This window comes from Euprymna scolopes, chromosome 1 (genome assembly GCF_053919585.1).
Source record: "Euprymna scolopes isolate OS-2025 chromosome 1, ASM5391958v1, whole genome shotgun sequence".
Lineage (NCBI taxonomy): Eukaryota > Metazoa > Mollusca > Cephalopoda > Sepiida > Sepiolidae > Euprymna > Euprymna scolopes.
The window spans coordinates 90,186,187-90,214,082 of record NC_136482.1 but is presented as its reverse complement, the minus strand read 5'-3'; the positions used below and the strand labels follow the sequence as shown (position 1 = coordinate 90,214,082).

At 34.5% G+C, this 27,896-nt stretch overlaps 1 protein-coding gene and 1 pseudogene across 10 annotated transcripts in view; both read right to left on the bottom strand.

Moving 5' to 3' along the window:
• The window catches only part of LOC145245888 (uncharacterized protein C20orf96-like), a 2,261,276-nt gene that overhangs the window by 1,875,545 nt on the left and 357,835 nt on the right, over window positions 1-27,896 (bottom strand). For all 10 annotated transcript variants that reach the window (XM_080107943.1, XM_080107887.1, XM_080108064.1 and 7 more), the window contains one exon: window positions 1,261-1,468. In XM_080107943.1, coding sequence (XP_079964069.1) covers window positions 1,261-1,453 — 193 coding nt within the window. In that variant the 5' untranslated portion in view covers window positions 1,454-1,468. The remainder of the gene's footprint in view (window positions 1-1,260; window positions 1,469-27,896) is intronic.
• On the bottom strand, window positions 3,269-3,423 carry LOC145284738 (U2 spliceosomal RNA; annotated as a pseudogene).

Sequence of the window (27,896 nt, the reverse complement as noted above, 5' to 3'; positions counted from 1 at the left end):
GCAGTTTTGTTTAAGAGTATTGTTGTATTTCATGGACAAATGTTCAGCAAGCCAATGGATTTCAGAAATGCCAATTATGGCGGATTCTTTGCCTTGATTATGATGATAGAACTATTGCGTTCTTTTCGGCCGAGTCTTTGGACGAATCGATTTTTTTCTTTACAGTCATAGTTAAAAGATAATTAAATCAAATTACTAAACTGTTAATGTTCATCTTTATGAATAAACTAGGTGTACATACCCGGCGTTACCAGGTGAAAAGAAAGGACTTAGTCACATATTATTTAAGCTACAGCTGATATCCTAAGTTGCTACGAATTTCCTGAAAGTTGAGCATATTTTGGATTTTTGAAAACAAAACGTAGCCATCTGCATCTATGAAATTCAAATAGGGAAAATAAATCTTGTAGCTTAAAGGGAAATAACTCATAAGTTAAATGAAACTCTTCCATGTTTAAATGTAGCGGATGTTGATTATATTAATAAATCAATTAAATTCAATGTAAATTAAAAATAAATTAAATGAATCAAATTTATATAATATTTTAAACAGAATACTTAAACCAATTCTATTACTAATTTCCATTAGTTTTACAAATAATTATTAAAACAGGTTTTCTTTGATGTAATATACAAATGAGGCAATCTCTTGAATGTTGATTATTTTTTAATAAATAGTATATATAGAAATCATGCAGGAATAAAAGTATATAAAAGTCAGTTTTCAGTATTAAAATCTATTTTTGAAACAGTATACCTTTTGTATATATTAAACAAATTGTGAACAAACGGACAAGAATACGACTTTATTATAATAATGCGAAGATGTTATTTTGTATTTAAAACAATAAAATGTCTATTGTTTCAAGTATTATGTTTTGATATTAAAATACTTGCAGTATATATCACTATTTATTATTAAGCACTTTTTTTTATAAAGTGTGGACATAATGGAATTTACAGAGAAACATACACAGATGTAGTAAAAACATACCTTGCGTAGTTTATCACTTAACAACGAATATGGCACATGAATACAATTTTCTATAGTTGTTTAAATATGTATGTTATATATCAAGTAGGTAAAGTGATATTTTACAAAAATTAAGAAAAGTTGGGTTTAGACATTAATTTCTATATCCATGAGACCACAAAATATACAAAATAATGCAATACATATTTTTTATTTGTAAGTATGAAAGAAACAAAAACAGAACAAAAAAAACAAAAAAAAAACAAAAAAAACAAACGCATACTTACATTGGTGTAAATGATCCAGCTTCCTGGGAACTCTTTTCCATTTGTCATATTTGACAGTTGCCGTGGCAGCGGCAGCTAACTCAGCAGCAGCAGCTGGACATATTTTCTTGGTTTTTATTCCGTGTACCGAGCGAATCGTTAAGGGAGTGTTTGAGACCGGATGGTCAGTTGTGACATATGATGATAGCATCATAGAAACTTGTCTCAACTGAAAGTAAACAAAAAATAAATAAAAGTAAAAACATAATTTAGCAATATGTAATAAAATAATTTGATTTAAGTATTTCTCGTTTACTAAGGAAACTATTGCAATTGTTACTATTAATATCATGTGATAGGCATAGTGAATGCTGCTGCGAATTTTTATAATCAGCTATGTATTTTGTTTCGAAATCAAATAAGTGAAAAACGGATGTTATACCACTTTGTACGCTTAAATTTTCGTTGTGGCTTGGAGCCTATTGTTTACATCTCGAGAAAGTCCCACCATCAAAATGTGTTTTTAAACCAACACGGCAACTTGGAGGGAAATTTTCCGAGAGGGCAGAGGGCAACACAAGATTTGTTTGGTTTATTCGGTATTAAATGACCCTGGGTGATATGCTGTAATAGTTGCCCAGTTGATTCCTAAAAGTCGGATAATTATTTTATACTATTTTTGAATAAGAAAACAGTAAAAGTAAATTTTAAATTAAATCTTTGTAAATAATCTAACTTCTTTTTATAAAGCCTAAGATTTTGATCAGGTTTGTCTATTTAAACAAGTCCTTTGAATTTTTCGAGCTCCAGTATTCCTTTCGACTTTGTTGCAGATCTTGACAGTCTGTGATATTTGATAAAATTATTATCATGATATACACTCGATATACACTTGGAGATTCGCCATTTGCAAATAAATATTTGAGAGCAATGTGTTTGTCCTTTGCGAAGAAGTCTGGCTACTACAACTTATCTTTCTGTAAGTTAGGAGTCCACTCATCCAGTCCAGTTGGCCTAATTTTGTAATTCATTATTTTGGCATTCATTGCAATATTCTTGCCATTTTTCTTTAAATGTTCTGTTCATGAAAAGCCGTATATCAGAATATGGCATCTTAGTATTGCAAGGAATCATGTGCAGCGATACTCTTGCAGCTCTAATCTTTCATTTTACACTGTTTCTTGTTGTATACAGACGTGAGCTTGTTTAAGATTTTCATGATTAAGTGTTATCCATATTTTTGTTTTTCAGTTCTGCAAGTACTGATAAAGAGTCAGACAAGTTGATTGATTTATCAGTCCTGCTATCTTCTATTATTCTTAGAGCCAGGTATATGGCTGCAGCGTCTGTACTGAAAATTGAAATGGAAATTATTGATTGGTAAAATCAAATTCCAGTTTTTTTTGTTTTTTTTTGCTCAGTCCCTGGATATGGTAACTAAAATGCTTAACGGCAATGATTTTTCTCATCTTACATATAAAGAACCTTAATTCCTTTCACGCCGTTTCGGAACCTATGAGGAAGAAATTCACACACACACACACACACACACTGACATTTATATACTAGTAGAGATATTTAATTGGTTATATTAAATCCTATGGAATGCATTTCCGTTTCTCAGAAAACAAGTCAGCCACTAAAATGAATTACATTAAGAAAGAAAATCCTATTTAGACGAAATAATTTTGTTTTTGTTGGTTTTATTATAAATATATTGTTATATATATATATACACTGTTAATGTAAAAATGATTAACTTCCAAATAATATTTTCTTTTTGTTGATGTTATCTGTCTTTATTACCGTTAAAATCCCGTTTTTATAATACTTTTTCAACATTTTAAATCAAGGGAAAGATAAAAAAATAATAAAGGAGGCGACCAAAATCACAAGGAGTAAATATGTAAGCAGAGCAGAATTCAAAACGAACGAAACTCAGAAAAACAGAAACAGATCTGTAGAGACGAGAAAATTTAACATGGAATCCTATTTACAATGCCTCCCCACAGGTCAGAGTTAGACACCAGGGTCGTATTTTAACGTGGAGAAAAGGAACAAAAAATTTAAAATTGTCTCAGTCGTGAAGGACTTCTACTCCACTGAGAGAGAACAAGAAATTGAAGTGCAGCATCTGAAGAGCAGATACTACACTTTGATCTTGGCCCAAAGGCCAGAAAGTATCCTACACATTGAATCATTTCCTGCACTGTGCGAAATAACCATAATATTTCATAAAATCTATCCATTATTGATGGCTTTTATCCAGATGAAAGTAAAATTAAGAAACGAATATCCTAAAAGCTGAATGTCTCATTGTTCTGTGTTCATCCGAAATGGAAGCATCATGGCATTGGCATCAATTAGTCACGTTCGGATTTGTCGATAATTAGAGTTCAATCAAAGCAGCAGAAATTATTTAATTACATCGTTTGATTAATTATCACAACATTTTTTTCTTCGTGTTCCTCTTTTTGCTCTGCCATATTGCGTCAAACTATAAATGAAAACTTCGAGAAAGTTTTATATTTAAAGCTTCAATCACATCAAACATGCCAACATATACATTTTGACTTTTATTCTTTTGCCACTGACATATATATGTAGTGAGACGAAAAAGTGATTCTGACGAACGCTAAAACACAAATGACTAATTGCTTACCCTCGTTCCTTCCCCGGTTCATTGGAATTCACACTCCTTTTCAGTCCCCATGGCAAGCAAGTTTTCACAGAAACGCATGACCTCAAAATATTTTCAACCCATGAAAATCATTGTGAACGCTAAAAAGTAACGCATACATGTGAAAATAGTAAGTCACTTCAAACTCGGAAATTTCTATAAGAATGGGTCAGCAAAATTAGTTTTTTTTCCAGACTTCACTAGCCAGCCAGAGTAGCAAAGGCATTCATAAACGTAGCTCTGTACACCATTTATACCTTTTGGGCCGAGGGAGGCAAGTAACAAAAGAAAAGGACTCAACAATTCACAAACCAGTATTTCTTTTCATTTTACACAAACATTTCTACCCACTAGCAACAGTCAGGTGAATGTAAACGAATCGCTACTCACAGCTATACACGCATTAACAACAACAAGGTAAAGCAACGCACACACAGTGCCACGCTGCCAAATACTCACATGCATATATTTCTTACATACGCATATATTCACACGATGGACATATTGACTTGTGACTATTAATCCAACTTTCTTCCAATACATTTTGCATAGATGAACATTTTCATTATTAAAAGTAACTTTTTATATTCTTAACCTTTGTATAAAAATGTTATAAAATTTCGTTTTTCTCAATAATTAGTTTACAAAACTGTTTTAGGTAGAACTTGGTATTTAGAAATCTATTCTTTCAATGTTTCATCTATTCCCATTTTAATACGCATATCTTTCTTCATGTTTTTTTTCCATTCGCTAAAACATAACTTTTATACTCAATTCATATTACATGTTGGTGTTAGGGTTCTTGGTAATATTTAAACACGCTATCGTCATTCAAATTGACCTCTACCAAAGCCAAGGCCCACGCCACATATAAAACGTGGTGCAAAAGTCTGAAATCATAGACAAGCAAATACAAAGATTCTTTGCATTTCTGACAATCTTAATCATGTATCATCATCTCATCTCGATGACATAATAGTAATTACACGAAATATAAGGTTTTAATAAGGTCGGGGCTTCATCACATTGTATGAATAACGTGTGAAGATATTTGCCACTAATTTTGCTTTGGAACGTCTAATATTCATTAAGCTTATTATACAAGTTATATACAAAGCATGCTATGTATATTTATAAATTTGTACGTATAGAATTCACTCCTAAACTAATTGATCAATGTGAATTTTAGAACACCGCTGTTAGGGATCCAAATGCGGACTATATTTAGTTTAACGTAGTTATGCAAATTATTAAAAAAAAAGGGGGGGATGTTATCCATTTATGAACATTCAGATTTCTTCGATTTTTGTGAAATTATATTAACTTGTCTTAGCCATGAATTAATAAATATCCCTCGCATTTCAATTTCCATAAAATATTGGGAAGAGCTTTTAAGGGATATTATATGAGCATAACCCCGCCCCCAATTGAAAATATAAATGTAGTAAGTAGACAAGTAAATTAAGATTCCCTGAATTTCAATTTATTTTGAGGAACTTAAACTTTAGTTCCATTTCTTTTTAGACATTTTTTGAATGACAATATAATGTATTTTAATCGGAATAAGGGTTCTAGGTACAATGTTTAGTATCATAATAGAGGGGACATAAAAGTGATATAACACTGTTCTGTCAGGCGAAGTAAAGTATCCGTTGAAAATCTGTTTTAGAAAAACAAGGATTTACTGAAAATTTATCTCTTTAGTGTAGAAATTTATCTGAAATTTGTAGAGGAGTGTAATATACTGCTGCTGTTTATAAGAAGCAAAATGTGAGGGCAAATCTAAGAAGAATAAAGGACAAAACTTCAAGAATTTTCAGCTTTCTTTATTAAAAAAAAAAAGTCGATGTGTGGTGAGGACTTATTTCATATATAACATTTCTTTCTGAGTGATAATCCCCTTTCAAAGTCGTTTTTCATGGTTTCGGTTTGCTGAATAAATATTTCCATGTAATGATCTATTATCTATGTATACAGTAATGGATATCCTATTTGCAGTATAGCTAACACTGTAGATCTCTGTTATAAGACTCAAGATAAACTGCTTCATAAACTCGATCATGCATCGCAAATGTTTCAAAACATTTTCCATTTTATGACCAAAATAATGAACAACTCTTTTGAAGATGACCAGTAAGAAATATTACATGACCTTGTGTAATCGACAACTTATCTTGGAGATTACTCTACAGAGTATCACATTAGCCATCAATCTTTCATTCTTTGAAGTTACCAATATTTGGAAGCAAGTATCTATTTCAACTTACTCTGTTGCTTCTCGGCCCTGTCGGTGGGGCATTAGAATACACCGACTGCCCCTCTGCAGAGAGTAAAAGTCCCTCAATGAGGGTCCTGGATATGACCTTAAACTATATCCGATGGTAAGGCCCCAGCTTGCGGGCTTTGGGGAGTGTGAAGCCACCCTTTAATTGCCATTGCTCCCAGGTCCACTCTGACCCGGAGTGGTAGTACCTATTAGGGTTCCAACTATGGGTTAAATAGAAACAGACTTGCAAAAAACAAATATATTCTATTAAAAAAATTGTTTTTCAAAATCACTGGATTCGGCATTAAATAACCTGAAAAGGGTTGATATGCCGTAAAACAAAAGCAACCAACCAATCTGTTGCTTCTCGGTAATTGTATTTCTAAACATAATCAACAATCTGTTGCTTCTCGGTAATTGTATTTCTAAACATAATAATTTACGGTTAATCTTGTTTACGTTGCTATCCAAGTTCGATGGTCAACTGTTGTATTCCTTATCTGTGCAGTAAACATTTTTGGTTACCGTATCTGTACGGTAAAGACTTTTTAGTTAGAATACTTTCATCTTGTGACACATTCTAATGGACATAAAAGAAAATGTGGTAACATTATATTTAATAGCAATGGAATCGGTGATATGCAGGTTATAATTATTAGTTTCAAGAAAGATTACTAATACATTTGCATGAATTTAATCTAATTACCTCCACCAAAAGGGTTATATCTTCGGTCAAGTTTGTAACTGTTTGTGTACAGTTAATTTAGGCACATCGCTTGAGCAATGTATAAGATATATATATATATATATATATATATACACACACACACACATGGTTAGATATATACATATTAGTGATAGGACGATTCCACAATTTTTCCCGATTCCAATACAATTACCAATTCCATTCTAAATTCCAGATTCCAATTCTTTTATAATTTATAGATATTTAATTAGAAATTTGTTGTTTTTTGTAAATTGTAAAATTATTACATAAGCTCCGCTAATTTCCGTGTATATATTTTTTGAAATGTTTTCCTTGTAATTGACTGAAAATTGTAAGATAACAAAAGATTTATTTTGATTTAAAAAAAACAAAAAACAAATCAGATTGTATCACTTGAAAATTTTCATAAACAGTTGAAAATAGTCGACGACTGGAAAGCAAAATAAGAAACCGATGTAAGAATAAAATCTTTAACAATTTTTATGAACGAATTTCTAAATAATAATGTTACTATTTAGAAAACCATTTTTAACATGGATAGGATGTGGTTTTTATTACCTATTCAGCGCCTTCTCACTATAAATAAAGTGAAACTTGGGTTATTAAATTGATTTGCTTTGCTGTAAAAAAAAAAAAATCGAGATGCAAATAATATTAATAATAATGATGATAATAATTGTAGAGTAACACTTTTAGCCAAATTCCCATTCCAAAATGAAATGTTTCTTCTATAGGTGATTACGTGTGAAACCCTTAAAAAAAACTTGACAGAAATCAAAATCATTTTAATATTTAGAGTGGTAGCTCAGATTAGAATATAAATTGAACGTAAAATAATCATCATTTCTGGGCCATTCTAATTCCTTATGGATGTTAACTAAATTGTTTACCACTAACTTAAGTTCGATTGGCAATGTCGTAAAACCATGCGCAATTGCTTTAAAAAGTAGACATCCCCCAAATAAATGCACACAATTTATCTCTAATAGAAAAAACATTGTTTTTGATTAACTGCTATAACACTAAAATGTTTTAGAAAAAAAAAATTACTTCAAATTTATGTGTGAAACTAAATAAATCGTGTTATATTTATAATTTTGAGTGTTTATAGATAATGTTTGTATTTAATTTTTAGCAGTTACGTCTAAAACGGTACATGTAAATACTGTATTCTCATTAAATTATCGTTTTTTTTTCTTCCATTTTCATTGTTCGTCGATTGTTGCGAAAAGAAAAATTCAATTCGCCATTGTTTAGGCCATTGCATGCGAACAATCTGAAAAATAGTTTCGCATATAAATGTAATGTAAAATGATCACATCTTTCGAGCCAGACAGTGTTTTAAGAACAGGCAACGGATTTTATTTGCTTTTAATTTTGGCCATGTTCATGTTCCTGGTCAAACTGTAGTATAAAATATTCCATTATCATAAGTCATAAAAGACAAAACCCGTTCCTACTACTAACCTTAAGTCCGGGTGATAATGAAAAAAATAAAGCGATTACTTGTGGTTTTATGATTTTGCCGTTTGGACTTTGAGGTCAGTGGTTAAAAATTTAGTTAACTGCTTTAAAACAATTACAATGGTCCGGAAACAGGTTATCATTTTACGTTAAATTTATGAATCTAGGAAAATTGGGCAACGGGGAAAAGGCAACAGAAGAAAGGGAAACGGAAAAGGGACATTTTGGCCAGCTTAGAAAAAAGGCAATTATTGATTAAATATTGATTGAAAATAAATTTTAGAATAGTTCTTGCGGGAGATATTGCTGTTAGAAGACGGCCCCTACCCCCCACTCCAATTAAAAATATATTAATTTACTAATTGTTCTATTTTGTGTTCTTGAACTCGAGAATTTTTCTGTTGAACTCGAGAATCTGCAAAGAATTTTGGTGGGAGGTTACATAGATCGACACGTTACCGTAGTATGTGTTCTGGTGCTACATCTATTCTCTTCTCGTTCGAGACTGAGGCAATTTTTATTGTTGTTCCGACCCAGAGTACCCCTTTTTTGGAACTGGATGTTCGCTATATTAAAGGAAACTTTACCCTCTAGGTGGGGAAGTAAATAGGGACACTCAATATGAGAACAGTACTATGAAGCACGTTCATAACTTATAAAGATCGATTATATTTGGTTTTAAAGAACCCTTAATATTTAAAGATATCTTTTCAAATATAATTTTTGGAGAGGGATAGCCGCCTTTTAAAAAGACTCTTGGACAACGACCTATTTTCAATCCATATTTATTCAATAACTAAATTTATATACGTTACTAACCCTCCATCCTAAATTCTAAAATAATTTTGTTTTTGGTGGGTTTACAAATATCACCCCAAAAGTAGAATATCATTGGGGAGGGGGGGGTTAAAGCTAGATATTATTTCTTTTTTAATTTGACAAATATGTTTTTTATTGTGAGATATTCATATATATTTTAAACTTTTTTTAAGAAAGATACAATAAAACATTAACAATTTCAGAGGACAGAGTAGTCAGACAAAGCGGTTCCAAGAAAATAAAACTCGAAATAGATGCAAAAAAAAAAAATCCTTGAACATTTGATCGATCTTCAGACGGTATCTGGCGCCTAGGAATCCCCAAGTCCAAGCATAAGTAAATGATAACGGCAAAATCAAAGAAAATTTGATGCTAAAAGTTTTTCATGCAGAAGCATTAAAATTAAGAAAATCATTTCAAATTCAATTCAACGTTTTGTCCATTTCTTATTATATTTGTCAATGCTGGATGAAGGAGCAGACAAAAACCTACCGGACAAAACCCAATTGGACAAAAGCATACACCCATTAAATAGATAATTTAAAGAATTAAAAAAAAACAACACTTTATATTCTATCTTTATTTAATTAGCAATAATGCTTGATATTATTTTTCTTGACAAAATATTTCTTCAATTTTAAGCAATTTTTTCGATACCTTGTAAATAAACTGCATTCTCGTAGAGTTTACCTAGTGAATTATCACGAAGGTTCAAGTTTTGTTTAATTTTATGCAAATAAAAAAAAATTACATCTTATATGGTTGTTATGATCTAAAGAGTTTAGTTTTACAAATAGTTTAAGAACAATAATGATTTATCATTAGTACAAGCAATGGAATATTTAATTTGGAAAATATCAAAAGAAACGATTTTAGAATCGGAAATTAAGCTCAAATTTTTCCGATTCTGATACTGATTCCAATAACCCCAAAAGTTCAGATTTTTCCGATTCCCGATTCCGATTAATCGTCCCAACACGAATACATATAAAAATAGATACATACATACGTAAATAGAGAGCTAACTGGATACATAAGAAAATAGATGGATAGATATATACATGTAGATAAACATGCATATAGACATGCAGATATGATGATTGCCTCATCTTTGCAGATGATTGTCGTCCTGCCCAACAAAAACCTCACCACCAACCTCCTAACGTGGTCATGAAGGTAGCTCTTCAAACCAGCAGACATTTGGAGGACAGGATCGTCGGCTTATGTAATTGGGATCCCATCCTTTGTTGTTTAATAGATTGAATGGTAGGTGATTGAGAAGCAAAGAGTCGCAAGTGAAAACGAAATATACCGATATGTGCGAGTGAGAGAACGTAGATTTATATACATAAATATAAGAAATTATTCTAAAAGAAATAAGAGTTCGTTGGCTAGAAAAAGGAATTAAGTAACGTAACTTGCGATTTATGGAAGACTGATGATAGGTCAGGAGGGCTTGTTGGGTGGCTATGCCAACCAGGAGTGCGATATCGTCACATCTGGACTTGTCGAAAGTTCAGCAGAAAAGAGGAAGAGATATACAGAACAGGAAGTGACGTGGCTGTGTCACTCTCCAGTTACCAGAGTTAAAGGGTGACAATCGAGTTAGCCCGGGAATTTCAATTCCCACAGGCTTGCATGGCTTGAAGCAAAGATGACTCAAAGTCAAGTGTCTACCCTGGGTTAACTGGACCCCTCTGTGATATAGTGTCTCTGTGTACAACCATATGCCTCTTCAGACCTGCAGTCGACTTGCACTTCCTGTCACACATCACACAGGTTGTCTCATCAGGTTGCAAAGGCAAGGGTACACAAGGGCATATTTTGTGTGACTGTGTGGTTCACATACCCAGCTTTGGACAGTAGAAAGCGCCCACATGTTTCACACTTCCAGCCGGCTGCATAAGCATCCAAATCCTTCACAAGCCCTTTACACTTATTTCTCTTCAGTTCTGCCTGTTCCAAGTTTTTTGTCTCCAATACCTTGCAACCCTCCGAGACAACTCTTCGCCATTCACTACTATTCATGGCTATCTCTTCCCGTCTTTCAACATTTATGCAAAGCTCTTTAAGATCGTCTTTCAAACAGTCAATGAATCTCCTTGCTTTGTGCTGTGAGCACTTGCCAGCCGCCAGCTCCCCATAGAACAGCTGCTTTTGTAATCTGCAGTCATCCATACGTACAACCTGTCCAGCCCAGCGCATCTGATTGCTGGTTATCATGCTTCCAATACTTGAACAACCTGCTCTCTGAGGGACAGAAGTGTTTGATGTTATTGATTACATTTTATGTTGAGGATCTTCCTTAAGCAGCCATTTCAGTTGGTGTTGATAAATAGTCCACGTTTCTGATGAGTGTAATAGGGTGCTTAGCACACACGTCCGATAAACTACTTTGATTGAATAAGTAACACATCTGTCATGCCATAACTACTTCTCCAACTTGCCAAAAGCAACAGAAGCCTCCTGGATGTGAGCATGTATCTCAGAACCCAGAAAACCATTCTTCGACAAGGTGCTACTATATTAAACAAATGTGTCCACAATATCCAATCTGGTGCCATCAAGATAAATGTTAGGTTCACAGTACAGAACACCCATTGGTGGAGTAAATATCACTTTGGTCTTCTTTCAGCTTACAGTGAAACCAAAGGAAGAGCATGGTGCTGAAAATCCGTTAAGCAGTTGCATGTCCTCTTCAGTGTGAGCAACGAGATCAGCATCATCAGCATACAATAACTCAAATACAAGTGTTTGGAAGGTTTTTGATTTGGTATTAAATCCTTAGATTGAACACTCTACCAGTGATTCTGAACCTCAAACCAACTCCAGTGTCACAGTCCTGCAATGTATGGGCAAGTACAACTGCAAAATATATCGAGAAAAGTGTCGGGGCAGGTATATCACCTTGCTTGACACCATTGTCAACAGTGATATCTTCTGATAGTTTCCCATTGAACGTAACACGTGCTTCCACATTACGATGTAGCTTTTTCAGCATGTGGATGAATGTGGGTGGACAACCAAGTTTGCTAAGTACCTTCCACAGCGACTATGTTGACAGTGTCAAAGACCTTGATTAGCTTGAGAGGAGAGCTTTGTTCCAGACATTTCTCCTGTAGTGGTCTCGTCGAGATCATATCAGTAGTACCTCGTCCTGAGCGAAATCCACACTGCATTTTTGGTAAAATTGATGGACATATGCGAGTCAGCAGTTTGTTAAGGATCAATCTGGATAACACCTTTCCAACTTCTTCAAGGAGAGTAATGCCACAGTAGTTATCACATTGACTTGCTACCCTTGCCCTTAAACAAGGACACGAAAATACCATCTTGTGGAATTGGGACACCTTCCCAACATGCGTTAATCAGACTAAATATGAGATCTTAACTTGATATCTGTTTGTCAGGTTTGGATCTAAGAGTAACTTGTGTAGATAATGTTTTCTTTCGAGCAGTTTACAGATGTTCTCATCATCTTCATCAAAAAATTTCTGTGTTTATTCTCTTTACCGAGAATACCCAGGCCAGTTTTGAAAACTTGTTGAAGTTCTCAAGTGCCATTAAAATGCAGGTTGTCAAAAGCTTCAGAGAACTATTGGCAGACATCAGATTGTTTGAGCTTTGCAACATTGATTCGCTTTGGGATTTTTATGTCCGACATATGATTCTTCTAACATGCAGCTTAAATTTGCCACACACCAGCATGTGATCAGTATCACAATTAACACTGCCCAACATACAGACACTGCAGACATCTTTGAGATCGTCTTTTCTGGTGACTATAATATCTATCATAATGCCATGCTTGAATCTTGGGTGGATCCAAGTCACTTTATGTTTCTGTTTCTGCCGGAAGTTGAACTTAGAGCATATATATATATATATATATATATATATATATATATATATATATACATATATATGCATATAACAATCACTACTATCGCTATATGGAATGTCAAGCAGGGAAGATAACACAAGTGTTAGCAGAGATGCGCCAATACAACATTGCCCTTCTAGGACTAAGCGAGACAAAGTGGCTGCAGGCCAGAAAAACAAGAATGGCTATCGGCAACCTCTTGTTGTACTCAAAATATGAAAAAGAAAATGCAGTGCACACAAAAAGTGTAGCAATCATGCTTTCAAGAACGGCACAGAAAGCTTTGACAGGGTGGGAAGCACACGGCTCAAGTATAATAACAGAATCCTTCATGTCTAAGAAGAACATCAAGATGAATGTGATCCAATGCTACACACCCACCAATGATCATGATGATGAAGGCAAAGACCAGTTCTACAACAGACTACAGGCAATTGAGACAAGCTAAAAGACAAAGACCTGATGTGGGATTTCAATGCAAAAATGGAATCAGACAACAGAGGCTACGAGAAAGTGATGGGACAACATGCGCTCAGAGAAATGAATGAACATGGGAGATTTGTTGACGTCTGTCAACTGAACGACCTTGTCATCAGAGGCAGCATCTTCGCCCACAAGAGGATTCACAAAGCGACCTGGGTATCGCCTGACCATGTTACATAAAAACCAGGTAGACCACCTCTGTATCACTAAGTTCAGACGATCTCTTCAAGACGTACAAGTAAGGAGGGGAGTAGACGCAGCATCACATCATCTTCTAAATGCGAGATTCAAACTGAGACTGAAGAGGACCATCCTGCAGGCAGAAGGCAGAGTGAAGTACGACATGAACTTACTGAAAGATCAGAAGACTGAAAAACAGAACTTACCAGAGACATCAATGCCTACGACATAGTGATCCACCAACAAAAGAGATCAGCCGTGCCATCAAGAAGATAAAAAATGGCAGAAGCCCCTAAGATGGAGTTAGAAACAATAGCCGACATGCTAGTACCGCTCTTTGAAAAGATCTGGGAACAAGAAGATGTACCAATATATTGAAAAAACAGACACATCATAAAGCTGCCCAAGAAAAGAGATCTTAGTAGCTGTGAGAACTAAAGAGGCATCACACTCAACCAGATATCAATGAGATTGCCATGCTACGCATTATAGTCGAGCAGTCTGTGGAGTGGAATTCCTCGTTTTATGTCAAGTTCTTCCTTAAGGCTTTTGGCAGTATACACAGTGACACCCTGTAGCAACTCCTCCAAAACTATGGGATCCCAGAAAAAACGACAAGAATTATCAAGGAGTTGTATGAGAGAATGGTTTGTCAGGTCATACATAGAAAACAGTGGATACGTTGTTTCAATGTAAGGACCGGCCAACAACAGGGATGCCTTCTGTTGCCATTCTTATTTCTCCTCACCATTGACTGGATGATGAGGCAGATGATTGATGGACAGAGAGATGGCATACGGTGAAACCTTTGGATTCAGCTGAATGCCCTTGACTTTGCAGATAACCTTGCACTACTATCCCACAAGCAACAATAGATGTAGAGCAAGACTTCTAGCCTAGCCACCCGTGCCTCTCAAGTTGGCCTCCACATCCACCCCAACAAGACCAAATTCCTGAAAATCAATGCCTCCAGCAAAGAAGCATTAAAGTTGGGCAAAACAGCCTAGAAGAGGTAAAGACCTTCACCTTGGAAGTGTGATCAACTAGCAGGAAGGAACGGATGCAGATGTTAAGACCCGCTTCAGAAAAGCAAGAGCATCATTCATAGCCCTCAAGAACATCTGGCAATCCAACCTCATCACATCTTGCACCAAAATCCGCCTATTCAATTCCAACATCAAATCAGTCCTACTGTATGGAGCAGAAACGTGGAGAACAACAAAGACCATCATTAGAAGTGCAAACTTTTATCAACTCATGCCTTCGAAGAATGCTGAAGATTCACTGACCAACAACTATCAGTAATACAGATCTCTGGGGGAGAACGAACCAAGTATTAACAGAAGAAAAAATGACGATAGATCGGGCACACCCTGAGGAAACAAACAAATATCACAGGCCAGGCCTTGACCTGGGACCCTCAGGGGCAGAGGAAAAGAGGCCAACCAAAGAACACTTGAAGAGACCTGAAAGCAGACGCCAAGCAGACCAGCTACTCCGAGGGGGAGCTGGAGTAAATTGCTCAGGACCGTGGACGTTTGTGGGCTGTTATGGATGGTCTACACCCCTGCTGAGGCTCAAGTGTGTGATTGATTGATTGAAATGGTTACAAAATTGTAGCACATATGAAAATACACAATATGATGAACTCATTTTATATTTTGTTGTCTTGATTTTTGCGAAAAGATTATAAATATGTGACACTTCAACAAACAGTAACAACTTTCTTGGCGATTGTGGGACAACAGTGCATGTTCTTATGAAGGAATCTCATTTTATCACTTTTGATCCCAGCTTTAATCCTCAGAGTCACATTGTAGAGCTAACCGCCGGTAGTTGAGTAAACAATATCGTTTTGAAGAAAGGCGATGCTAAAATTTCGCTAAAGAATAATGAAGAATTTTTTTGGTATTCTGGAAAATTGCAAAATTTAGACAAAATATTTTTTATACAAGCTGCCACGAAACAAGGCACAAATGCAAACTTTTGCATCGCGTAAGGGAAAGAGAAGAAGAAAGAAAAAAGAAGGAAGAGAGTGACCATCCGCTGCATAATGTTCTTTCTGTTTGTTTTTTAAAAAAATCTCTCCCCTACTAACTTAATTCCCACCCTCTCTATAAAATGTATTAAGTGGATTGCTACTACCACCCCCTCTGGTTTTTGACAGTCGGGGCCTGATTCTTTTTCTTTATTTATTTCAGTATCAAAAATGTACTTGTCTAGTTTAGATGCTTGAAAATACCATAACGTTGAAATAAATTATTGCATCGACAATTATGTAATTTCCGTGTTATATATATATATATATATATATATATATATATATATATATATATATTTCTTTTTTTTCTGGTGTTTTCTCTTCCATCAACAATCCAACACAAGAGATGTCAATTTCTATGCCATATAAAATAGACTGAATGACCTTGAAATACCATCACTACTAATAAACCGATTCAATTCGGTCATTCGAATTGAATAAGCATCATGCTTATATTAGAATGTAAAATTCGTCCTTTGAAAATATTAACAATCGGTATAAAAGGTATCGAGCTGATTTAAATTGCACCGATAATTTCAGTCAACCTTCCCATATCTTTCAGGATATTAACAGAATATCTTTGTTCATAGAAAATAACTACCACATACATAGGGACAACAACAGCAGGTTTTAACGACATATATGTATAAATAAGATTTTTGTTTAAATTTCATTCAGGAAACATCTTGACACGAGAAAAAAATGCTCAAAATGTTACGTATACGATAGGTTTTATAATTTTACCTTACTATAATTTAGAATTTACACTTCGAAAAATAGCTTCCAGCGGACACTTTGAAAAATAGCTTCCAGCGGACACTTTGAAAAATAGCTTCCAGCGGACACTTTGAAAAATAGCTTCCAGCGGACACTTCGAAAAATAGCTTCCAGCGGATCTTTCATACAGGGAATATACCAACAAAAAATGAGAAGGATTATACCCCGGACTTTCTACACTCAAAGGTTTATCACTAAGGACCAAAAATACCATATTATAAATTGGAATCTACCGACAATGTTGATTTATTAAACAGACTCGGACTGACCACTCTATACAAGGATTATTACAACACCCGGATATGATAAATTCATATCCTTTCATTGTATCTTCTCTTATTTCATCTATTTTCTTTATCTATGTCACCATAAAAAGATGTAATTAATTTTTAAATATATTTTCTTTGTAGTGCTAAATAGCAAAATTATTTCGAATTAGATCTAATATTTGCTAACAACTTTTCTTCTGAAGAGATGAGCCTACATCGAAAATCCATGGGTTAAGGAAAAAATTTTGATCTGTATTGTTTATTCAAACAATAAATTTCTACTCTCAAAATTGATGTTTTTCTGAATGAAATTTAAACAAAATAACTATAACTTCCATTTACTCCATTAAGTATATTGAGCTATTCTCTTTTTGGCTAGAATTGTCTTATATAATACTAGCCTGGGTACCCGGTGTTGCCCGGGTGTTTGGAAATGTGTGTTCAGCCAAAAAAACATGAAAAAAAAAAAAAACATGACGTCTTTGCGGTCGGGTCCATTGCCAAACCGGAAATGACAAAGGTTTAAATTAAGGCTAGTCAATCGAAAAGAGGGATGTCTCTGGAAAATATCGGAGAGAAAAGCGACCCCTCCCTGTAGATAAGTGCCCATTTGAGGGTGAAGAAATCAATGTTTTTAGCCGATTTTTCGATATTTGTCGTCCGAAGGATCAAGTTTCAAAACGATACCGATCTCGTGAGAATCCGTCGTCTGTCGATAGTTTTAGGCAGACATACAAACAAACATATATACATTTAAACAGACAGGTGAAATTTATAGTATATATATATATATATATATATATATCCCAAAAATATTCTGTAAGACTCGATACAACACGATTAATTAATCTGTGTTCCGATTCACCTCAGGATTCTGATTATATATATATATATATCGGTCATAAAATACGATATTTTGATTAATGCAGATTTCGTATTTTTTATTATATTGGTCCAATGTATAGTAATAATTTAAAAAGTTAAAAAACAATGACTCATGCGTCACCACAGAGAATCGAAACCAAAACGTTTATCTTATGATTTACTTTTTCCTTTGACGTTAATGCCTGAGCTATGAAGACATGTTCGCTATAAGTCTAAAAATTAAAACATGAACCAATAGCCATTACATTATGCATGCATATTCATAATGCCTTCGGTCGACCATCACCTGGCAAATTCCATTTGTTCAATTTTTACACAGAGTTTCCCTCGGTTAAAACCTAAATATTAAGTTCTGCATGGTTCGAATACCCTTTATATTAAATTTCATGTCTGTAGATGAAAAACTGACAGAAAAGTTTGGTAGGCAATTTTTAAAAAATATATATAAGATGATCATCCCATAAGGAAACTGAAAAAAACTAAGAGGGAATTAAAATGAATGTTTAAAAGAATATGCAAATTTATTAGATCTTTTGCAGATGAATGCAATTTCATGACCCATATATAACAAAGTTGTATTTCTTTTCAAATAAATAGAAAAAGGGATTTTTACTATGAGTATCAATAAATTAAAAAAAAACAAATATATATGTGTGTGTTAAAATATAATTATCCCCTGACATGTTTCGTCGTCTATGACTCATCAGAGTGGCTGAATCTAATTTGACAAGTCATAGACGACGAAACACCTATCAGTGGACAATTATATTTTAATACATATGCCGCTCCCCATTTGGGCTACAAAATTTGTCAAAGGGAAAATTATTCCTAACTCGCATTTAAATAAAAATGCACTTTTGTATAAAATAATTGAATTCATTCAAAAAGTATCGCAAAATAAAAACAAGTAACATCTACATATATATGTGTGTGTGTGTGTGTGTGAGAGAGTAGCAGGCAGCCCATCGTTGCCAGGCATAAAATATGCTTACATATATTTTAATACTAGCAAATTTTTTATTTATTATTATAGAGCCAATTCTCGATCGATTATTTAAATGAGGTTAATATACAGAAGTGATTTTAAAAGTTAAAAAAAATATCACTTGTATGGCATCAGCTAGAATCGAAACCAAAACATTTAGTGCTCCAGCATGATTTATTACCATCTAAGTTAACAGATGGATATCAAAACTTAAAAAAAAACAACCGTATGAAGTGCATATCCAGAGGAGAACTAAGTCGACTTATGCCTGCCAACTTCCAATTTCTCAATTTTGACCCTTTAGTAGCTATTTTTGCCAGCTAAAAAGCAGATCTCCCTAGCAAGTGCAACCTTGGTGTGGTTAGAGGGGTTCTGTGTCTCTAGGACCCGGATAGCTATGCTGGAAAGAGATTCGTCTCCTGGTAGGGCCACCCAAGCCAGACAGTCTGATCTCTATCCTTAAACCTAAGACCACTCACTAGTCCTCCATGTTGGGGGTTAGAATAGGGCCAACAATCCAATTCTGTAAAAGAAAGAAAGTACAGAAACCGCAATGACATCATCTGTGGACTTCTTGGTTTGGGGAGGCTCCTCTCCAGTAGAGTTCATGACGTGAGTGGGTGAATGCCTCCGGAAAGCCAGGGTGCTGAAAACCCTTCTGACGACTAAGGCCAGGACAGGGACCTGGAACATCTGAACTCTATACGAGACAGGTAAGACTGCACATGTGTATAGTGAGATGCACAGATACAATCTTAAAATCTTAGAACTGTGTGAAACCCGATGGAATGGAAGTGGAAGAACAAAACTGACGACTGGTGACACCATCATTTACTCTAGTCAAGAAGAAAGCCAACCACACATGTACGGTGTAGCACTGCTGATGACGCCCGAAGCAATGCAAGCACTGTTGTCCTGGGAACCTCTGTCTTCAAGAATTCTCAAGATTCATTGAAAACAAAAATGAGTTTTATAAGCAGATTCAAGCAACTGTGGACAGAACACCAAAGAGATACATGAAGATCTTGATGGGAGATTTGAACTCCAAGATTGGCATGGACAACATGGACACAGACCTTATCATGGGCAGAAATGGCACTGGAGAACGGAATGAGAACGGGGAGATGTTTACCAAATTCTGCACTTTCAACGACCTGGTCATTGGGGGAACCCTTTTTCCACATAACCACATGGATTTCTCCCGGATGGAAAGACAGAATCAAATAGATCATGTCACAATCGGGCGAAAGTGGAGATGGAGTCTACATGATGTCAGGGTGAAGCAAGGTACAGACGCAGCATCAGACCACCACCTGGTTGTCGCAGTAGTAAGAACAAAGCTGAGGGTCTGCAAAGACTAGGCGGGAAGACCATCATACAAGTCCAATGTTCACAACTTGAAAAAAAAATAAGGCAAAGGCAGAGGAATTCAGGACAGAACTATGAAACAAGTTCAGTGTGCTTGAGCATCTACATTGAAGAGCAGTGGAGTAGGCTTCGAGAGACCTGGAAGACAACATGCAAAACAGTCGTTGACAACAAGATGAAGAAGCACAAAGAGTGGTTAACAACGGACACCTGGGAACTCACCACGGAGAGAAAGAACTTGAAAGACAATATCAACCAGAGGCAAGAGAAAGAAGAACTTCAGGCGCAATACTGGGCGACAAAAAAGTGAAACGCAGTGCATGAAGAGATAAGAGAAGGTTCATAGAGGAGCACACAGTGGAAGCAGAAACCACAGCAGACCAACATAGCATTAAGAAACTGTATGAAATCACCGGGATACTCTCCAGGAAGAAGCCAAGCTGCCCTGTGAAAGGCAAGAATGGGAATGCCACCCCAATAGAAGAGGAGCAGACAGCAAGATGGTCAGATGCGTTCATTTAACAGATGTTTAACAAATTGTTTTTATGAAGTGATACTCAGGCATGTAATATCAAAATATGATAATTTTGAAAGTTTTTATAATAATCCCTTGCGCAATATTAAAAAAATATCACCGTTTCCATTTTGTCTTATTTTGTGTATTTCTTAGATATTTTATTAGGTTGGTGCAAAAGTAATGTCGTTTTTCACATCAAGTTGAAGTCAAAAAATGACATTATTTTTGCACCAACCTAATATCAATGCAGTACTCAATTACATATTTAAATCTTATGGGTAGATTAAGAATATAATTTGAAATAATTAAGAAACGAAAATTAGTTAATTAGATTTTAAAGGCAATCTACAACACATAGCACTGGATATGTGTGGATAATTCCATAAACAATTAGCATGGTAGAACAATTATCTCGGAATATGCTTGCAACAAATAGTGAAACTAATTTGTAAAGAAAATTTATTGATATTAAAACTCATTATTAAGAGATAATTCAAAAGGTAATTATGTATATCGAAAACACATGTAAAAAAAATCAAAACAAATACCCGCTTAATTACCATTTACGCTTTACAATATCCAATAATTCAATTGTTATTAAGGACAGTACTTGTCAGCGCTAAATTCCACAAACTTAATTCTATTCTAATCAGTAAAGTTAATGGAATGTTTAGCATTTCTTCAATAAGTTACATATTTTATAAGAAATACTAGTTTTCAAATTTAATTTCAGAAGAACAGAAGTTTGAGAGTTTAAAGCAAAGCAACTTAGATGTGCAATGGATTTTTTGTTGTTGTTAATTGCTACTTGGATATGTTATTTGAGATCACGTCTATCAGGGAATTGTGAAGAGTTCAACAGTGAGATGTCTACTCAAATTGCATATAAACTTCTGCAGGTTAATATAGAAGAAGGAAACAGGGAGGGAATTTCAAATTCTAGCAGTCCGAGGGAAGAAACTGAGGTTTTCTGGCATCTATAGACCTCAACAATGAAGGAGTGGGATGTTGCTGCTTGTCGAGTCACAAGTATGTACATCAAGGGAGCACAACTGGTGTGAATTCATCAAAGAACATTTTATTAAAGTTTTTGTGAAACAGGTACAGAGATGCAACATTGTGGCGATTGTACAAAAGATGAAGCATAGTGTGGGATCTATAAGATTTGAAAAGTTGTTTTTTTTAACACTGTCTAACACTAAAATACTAGATGCATCAACTTAGATATGCCAACAATATTTCATGCACAGACGAATTGTGGCCTTGTAAAGATATAGCATACTCTCTGAGTAATTTTCTAGAATGATAGAGGGAGCCCACCTTCTTTGCGTTAGTCTTGACAATTTCCTCAATGTAGTTGATCCAATTCATGTTTCTTGTGAAAGTTAAGCAGAGGAGTTTGAAGAATTATTCTGTTATGGTATGCTACTGAGAATTATACAGAGTTTTCATTGAATCAATTGCATAGTTTTTATGTTATCTTCCATATGTGCAAAAAATAAAATAAACAAACAACATAAGTCCGGAAACGCTTGATTTAATTGAAACAAATACCACTAAATATTTATTTTTGATTGAAAATATCAAAACAGAAACAATTTAGGTAAATAGTGTTCATCTATGCTTAAATATGAGACAGATAACCACTATCCATGCAGGATCACAGGTAAAAGTAAGCTTAGATCTGGTGTTCCAAGATATACAACAAAAAATAACATGTAAAAACAAGACTAAATAAATAAAGCCGTGAGACTCAGAAGAAAGACCTAAACGTCAAATTACTGTGGGCTCCTTTGATAGCCAACATTGGGAACCTGATTGGTATCCTACTTATTTCCAGTTCGGGGAGAGATATTAAAAAGATTTCTACATTTAGAAATCCAGTTAATATGAATACATTATGAAACAAACTTGAATTCCTGATATGAGCATTATCTTTTTAGTATAAGAATAACACTTTTAAAAATGTACAGAGAACTGCATCTTCTTTCCTCATCCAATTCCTCTGAAATGGTCATTCACATTCCCACATGAAAACCAGTTTAAGAATAATTGAAACGTATTCAAAAGAAAGAGAAGAGGAAATTTTTATTCAAAAAATAATTTCTTCGACAAAAATATGCGTTCATGTCTATTTTAAAAATTTATAGTTTTTGTGTTTTTTTTTTATACATTTGAGTTAAACACCATTTTCATTGGTAAACGTTTATCTGCAGCATGGATAGTTTTAGCTGTTCTGGATTCTTTTTAGGATTAATAAGAAAACAATTCTCACATTTTACAATTGATTTGATATAGTTGCTCACATGAAGTCGTCTTATTTCAAGTGACCAGGGATTTCCAAGAGAGCTGATAGTAAAGCAAGGATTTCCGGAATCTCAACCATTATCACTCTCTGGCATTGCATGAAATCAGTGGTAATGAGAAAAATTCATAAAGATTGAAAGCAATGCTGAGATAAACAAAGGACTAGTTATATTTCTGAGTTTTCCTTATCCTAATTTGTTTGCTCTACCAAGGCTTCAAAATCCAGTCTACCCTATTAATTCACTCATAGATAGAGAGTTTACATGAATTATACCTTTTGCAAGTGAATTAGAGAACGTTACTTTACAGCCACTTTTATCCCCAATTTTAAAGCGCATTTTCAAATGGTTACCCACTAAAATATTGCCCGGATTCAACATTGCTTAACTTTGGTGATTTTACCTTAATAGATATTTCAAATGATATTATTTAGTTATTTGACCAAATATAAATTGAAATCGTATATTCTTTATTTAAAACGTATTATCTCCCAACTCTTTTGTCATTTCATTTCAGTAATGAGATAACATTTTACAATTTTACTCTCAACGATTAATCTGTTTTGGGTAGGATGCAAAACTGTATCCAATGGTAACGCCCCAATTAACGAAGTTGAAGAGTGTGACGTCGCGTAATTGGTGTAACTACTCCTAGCTTCATCCTAATATGACAAAGTCCTCTTCATATTTTGTTGCTTTACTTATTTATGAACACGTGATTATCGTAAGGACACCGTTATTATAAATGTACATTTGTATCTATTTTTCTTTTTATATTTCGCAGTAAAAGTTCTTTCTGCATTGAAAACTTATAAAACATAGCTGGACTGAGACTTGATCAACAATTGAAATTAAGGGACATATATAACACTTCCAAAACATTTCATGGATAAAAATCAGAACCGAGATGATCATTCTAATATTAAAATATATTCCCACTTTGGCTACATCGAATTTTCCTATTAACCCGTTTTATTGCTCTTCACATTTACTTTTATACTTTATTATATTTGGATATCGAGATATATATATATATATATATATATATATATATATATATATATATATATATATGTTTGCTGTTAGTGTCATATGCACAAGCAATGATTTTGATTGTCTAGTAGACTTCGGATTTAATGGCCGGTCAGCATTTGCTTTATAATCCTGTGTGTACTAAATGCTACCAATATGATTGCTTCAAGAGTTTGAGCTATGCTTGGTCACCTTTTCATCCAACCACTTTAGATTGGATATGAGGACATGTGTTGCATGAAGAGAGATGATATATCATGGATGAGGATGTGAGGCTTAAAAACAGGTTTGTATCTGATGATCTAAGAGGAAGATTAAATCTGGACTGCACAGTGAGGTGTGTGTAGGACAAGAGACTTTGTTAGTTTAGTCACATTGAAGGAATGGATGAGAGTTCTTGGATTAGTAGATATAGAACACTGAGGTTTTCAAGGTTATTTGGCAGAAGGAAGGCCACGGAAAACACTAGGAAGTGTTCAGAAAACATTTAAAAGAAAGTGTAAATATAGAGTTGGCTTTAGAAGTTAATTTCAAAATGCCGTCAGCATTTAAAACAGATATTAATCCGAATATGTTGATAATTACATTTTATGTCAATAAATAATGTTTCTTATACAGATAAATAATTTCTTTTTTTTTTTTCCTAAAATATTTGGGATTTAATTTTATATCTAACTAGCTGAAGTACTCGGCGTTGCCATGTTGCATATGATATATTTGAATATTTTGTCCTAATACATTATAATAAATATAGATTAAACATCAAGGCTTCTTTTTCCACACATTCCATGTGGTGGGAGCAGTAGATGAGTCTTATTTATTTAGTTATAGAGATCTCATCACTAGCTTTTTTATAGTGTAATCGTTTATCTTCTAGTCCTATTTTCAATATTCATATTGTAAGAATTGCAATCATTATTTTATATCTTAGTGTATATCTCCTTTTGTTTTAACTATTTAATGTACAATGTATATAAAGATGGCATAATTAATCTATTCTGTTAATGAAAAAATAAAAAATTTAGTTTCCATCAGTGCATATCTGAAAACTGGTAAATGTACCTTTAGCATTAACTTTGAAGAACCTCTACATAAACAATACTTTCAGTGCGACCTCTTACAATTGTGCGTAAATGTAGAGTTTTTCAGGACTTCTAATGCGTGAGCAAACAACACGCAACTGGCCAGGAGAAAAGCAAGATGTCTGAAGATTAAGTTCAACAACTTTTAGGCTCTCTCTTTGAGCTTTATTTATAAACATGGCGAAACTAATTTTGATTGGAAATTGTAAACGCTTGAATTGAAATGGCATGTCAGAAGAAATAAGGGGAATTCGAGGAATTAACAGTTTCTATCCTTAAAATTTTATGTTATTATAATGACTTCCAGAACATTAGCTTTCAAATGTTTTATTGCTAACCGTGTGCCATTGCACAATTAAAGTGAATCACTATTTCTTAATAACATAACTGGGGCTCTTATTTACATTTTCTGTTTAAAATTAACAGCGTACCTTTGATTTGCTGGCAGAAGGAAAGACGCACATGGAAATCGCAATCAAGGTAGGATGTTCAAGATAGGTGGTGACCAAAGTGCTCCGGAAAGGAGCTGAGGGTGTTTCCAACAGCAATCGCAAGAAATGCGGACGAAAGAAAGGCACCACCAAAAGACAAGAGCAGGCACTGAACAAGGTGGCAAAGAAAAGTCGATTCCAATCAACAAGTCACATCACTGAAGCGTGGAAACAGGCTTCTGGTGCTGACGTTTCGAGAAGCACTACCTACCAAAGGCTCCGGCAACTGGGATACCGAAATCGTATAGCTGCCACCAAACCGCTCCTTAACAAGAAGCAGATGTTGAAGAGGCTGCGATGGGCAACTGCTCACCAAACCTGGACTGCAGACGAATGGTGGCGTGTGATCTTTTCAGATGACTCTCGATTTCGTATCTCCTTCAGCGACCAAGGGCCATTTTTTTGGCGAAGAACCACGGAATTGTATAACCAAGAATGCATTAAGAAGTCTGAAGTTCCTGCAGTCTTGCATGATTTGATTGTATGAGTGCTAAAGGTGTTGGTAATTTATGCTTCATCAAAGGAACTGTAAACGTAAAAGTGCACCAATATATACTGGAAGCTAATTTACTGCCAGTGTTGGGTAACCAGTTTGACAGGGAGGCTACAGACATCATTTTTCAACATGATTTGGCACCGGCACACTCTGCCAAGACCACGTCTTCCTGGCTGCGAGAACGATCAATCCCCGTTCTTGAATGGCCGGCAAACTCGCCAGATTTGAATGTTATTGAAGCCTTGTGGGACCAGATGAAGAGGAAGTTCCGAAAAGAAAAACCTACTACCCCTGCAGCCATGAAGATTGCAATCCAGAACACATAGGATTCAGTGTCTACACATGATTGCGAGAAGTTTGTTGATTCCATGCTCCGGCAAATTGATGCTGTTATCAAGGCAAACGGTGCTGCTACTAAATACTGATTAATTTTATTTGTATTTGTGTTAATAAAAAAAACTATTTTGTTTACTTACCTGCATTGTTCTATTATTTTGAAACACGAAATATTCAAAAACTGACATTGCAATTGATATGAAAAAAAAATTATGTCGTAAAACAACTATTTCAGTTAGTTTAGCATGATAGAGATATTTTAGCACCAATTACATCTCACATATCGTCCTCAATAAGAATTTAGCGCCAAAAAACATGATGTTCTATTTTTTTGACCAGCATGAGTATATATATATATATATATATATATTTCAGACTTTCATTGAATGTTCTTCATAGCCATTACATATTAAGTAAGATTATCTGAATTTTAACGTCTTCTTAAGATCATTTATGTTTAGCTTTAGATTTGAGACATTTTCTAGAATCAAATTATGTTTATTAAATGTGTATTGCGTATTCTAAATCTAAGGTTTAATACCATTATATTTGGATTTTAATTGTCGAAGGGAGACCTAAAAGTGTGCAAAAATCATGAATTTTAATTTCATTTTCAAATCTGTACACTTTTTCTGAAAACATGAAATTTCCTAAATTATTTCTCATCTGGAACCCTCGATTTCATTTCCCACAAATAACTCCCCTGTTTTATTTTGTTTCTGTACGGCTCATTTATGTCTTATCCTTTTTTGTTCCTTTTTCTTACTAATGATTTTTTTTTTTTTTACAATTGTATTTTATACAAAGGATTCAGTTGCCACTGATCCAGCTGTCAACCTAGCCAGTCTGTGACTAGACCTCTATTATTTTTTTTACAAATCTTCATATCTGCATTGCTTACATGATACTTTTCATTCTCTTATGAATATTGCTTTGCTAAGCGATGTGTAATAACGGTGTGGCGAAGCACAGCTATAAGCTCCAATGGTTGGTGTAGGCCCTCTGTAGAAAAGCGCTGGCATTCGAACCTGAAACCCGTTCGAGACAAAAAATAAGATAAATGCAAATTTAAGTGCTATCGTGGTTTGAGGTGGCAGTATAAAAAGGCAGATTTTGATCCAGAGGAGTAACATTTTATCTTGTGCACGTGAGGTTGCTGTCAATTGGTAAGAGAACGAAAAGTGAAATATGACAGTTGGTTGAAGAAATAGGAATTGTTAAGAATTCCGTATCCGCCCTTTTGTCCTCTTCATTTGTTTTTGAGAACAAGCAAACGTTCCGTCGAGCACGAACATGACTTCAACATCAAACGAATTTACGCGATTAAAATAGAGATTAATTCCCAGTGAAAAACTATAGTCAACCTTTTACTATGGTTACTGACTACAAATTTGACTGGAGCTGTTCGAGTTAATTACTGTGTCAGTCAAACTGTTTCATTTAATTTTATACAAGATTCGTAAAAAGAGGAGTAAACCCTTTGTTAAAATTCAAATTTTTGTGCCATTTTAACACCAGTTAAATATTTCTAAATCTCAGTTTTGTTGAAGTATTTTAAAGCGTTTTATAT